We start from the raw sequence: 1,838 nt of genomic DNA, 5'->3' as shown, positions 1-1,838 counted from the left end.
GGGATACATATATATATATATATATATATATATATCGTCAGGATATCAGAGCGCGTGTCACATAGCTTATTATCGTTGTCCTGTCCCCTCGACGAGGTTGAAGTCGATGCGTGCCTCTCGTGACCGAGCTTTCGTATTATGGGATCATATAATATCGGTGCTCGCGGAGTGGCAGCTCTATATCGTTCCAACGATGCTACACGTCACTGGAGAGAGTCACGAGAGTCGTTTTTTGCGATATTGAAGTACGCCTCGATGTCCCGCACGTAGCACCGATTTTATCCCTCCCCCCTCCCAGTATTCCCCATTTACGGCGGGTAACATCGTATATTATATAGTTCTTCGTTTATTCACGTCGATTATTTACATCTGTGTTAGATCTACTTCTTTTTCTTCTTCTTCTTTTTTTTAAAAATACGATATAATATCGGTATCGTACGTTTGATCGGGATTGATCGGGTTATTTTTCGAAGCTCGATTTCAAAGTCATTCCGCGCAAGAATTGAAATGATTCGCGAGCAATCCGTCCCAGTGATACACCTCGAATCGAATTATTCCAAATTTAAATTTCAAATGTAATTATTGCGCGTCACGATTCCAATCGAATCGAACAGGAAGAAACGTGACTCGCCAGGTTCTGACGGAATCTTTGATCGATTATTTCAGATTAGATAATAATAATAATATTCCCATCGAAACACGCCCGAACTGCAAATAACGACTAATCCAACCCGAGAGACGAGTTTTATCACCAAGCTTTTTTACCACCGATAAATCCATCGTCGACGATCTCGACGAGAAAGTCGATAATAACATCGTTGTGCCGCGCCATTTAATGGGACAAGTCATCAAGTGTGGTCTTTGACATCTGAAGAGAAACGAGAAACGCGTAGACTCGAACTACCTCGCCTAGAGAAGAAACTAATTTCGCGTTAATTTTGGTTTAACCAACAAACCTAACGATAATCCTCCCCCTCTGCCCTCCCCACCCCCCCTTATATATACCGGAAATTCCGATTGATCCGGATATATATTAGGCCTCCGGTGGCACGTTTACCTTCACTCTTCTGCCTACATGTTTATCAGGGAGGGGTGCCCGGTGGGGCCAGGTTTCACGCTGAGCAAAGTGTTCTCTCTGAAACCGCTTCTCGCCGACAACAAAGATAAATGGGGGCTTGCCCTCGATGGCCAGATCAAAGACGAGGACACCAATCTGGCGTCCAGCACCCTGTAAGAAAACCGCTGCTTGTCGATGGACAACACACGCCTGATTATATTCGTACATACATATACATAATATATATAGGACTGGTCAAAAGTTTGGGTGACGAGATAATTAGAAAATTTCGTGCTCCCCATTTTTCCCCATCGATAATAAATCTTTCCATCGTTAAACACGACGTCAGTTCGAATCGACGTTTTTCGCTCGTTTTATTTCATTTTCGAACGGCTCTCTTTTTCAACTCTTTCTTTCAGTTTTTTTCGCACACAGTTTGTCGACAACATTTTTTTTATCGGGATGCTATAGGTACCGTTTCACGATTCGAATCTATCTGTCCTCGGACGTTGTGCCATATACCCAAACTTTTGATCGGTACTGAGTGTACGTGCCTCTGTTTCTCTCTATCTCTCTCTCTCTCTTCTCTCTTTCTCTCTGTCTCTATGAGTATCAAAAGAGCTCGATCACGCGTGCGATCACGACTTCTCTAATCGAGAACGTCTTCGTATCGATTCTCGAAATTAATTTTTTTATATTTTATATCGAGAAGGAACAAAGTGAATTGTAAACCGGTGGAAGAGTTACATCCTTTGTACCATCGTTCGTATTGTTATCAACG

General features: G+C 42.5%; 1 protein-coding gene across 5 annotated transcripts in view; it reads left to right on the top strand.

Moving 5' to 3' along the window:
- The window catches only part of LOC102675804 (arrestin red cell), a 30,586-nt gene that overhangs the window by 21,849 nt on the left and 6,899 nt on the right, over window positions 1–1,838 (top strand). For 3 of the 5 annotated variants that reach the window (XM_006610074.2, XM_006610072.2, XM_006610076.2), the window contains one exon: window positions 1,087–1,230. The exons of the other annotated variants lie outside the window; for them this stretch is intronic. In XM_006610074.2, the coding sequence (XP_006610137.1) occupies window positions 1,087–1,230 (144 nt within the window). The remainder of the gene's footprint in view (window positions 1–1,086; window positions 1,231–1,838) is intronic. 5 annotated transcript variants of the gene reach the window in all.

Source organism: Apis dorsata, unplaced genomic scaffold (genome assembly GCF_000469605.1).
Source record: "Apis dorsata unplaced genomic scaffold, Apis dorsata 1.3 scaffold_68, whole genome shotgun sequence".
Classification (NCBI taxonomy): domain Eukaryota; kingdom Metazoa; phylum Arthropoda; class Insecta; order Hymenoptera; family Apidae; genus Apis; species Apis dorsata.
Note: the sequence above shows the minus strand (reverse complement) of the source record. Positions and strands in the feature narration are given on the sequence as shown.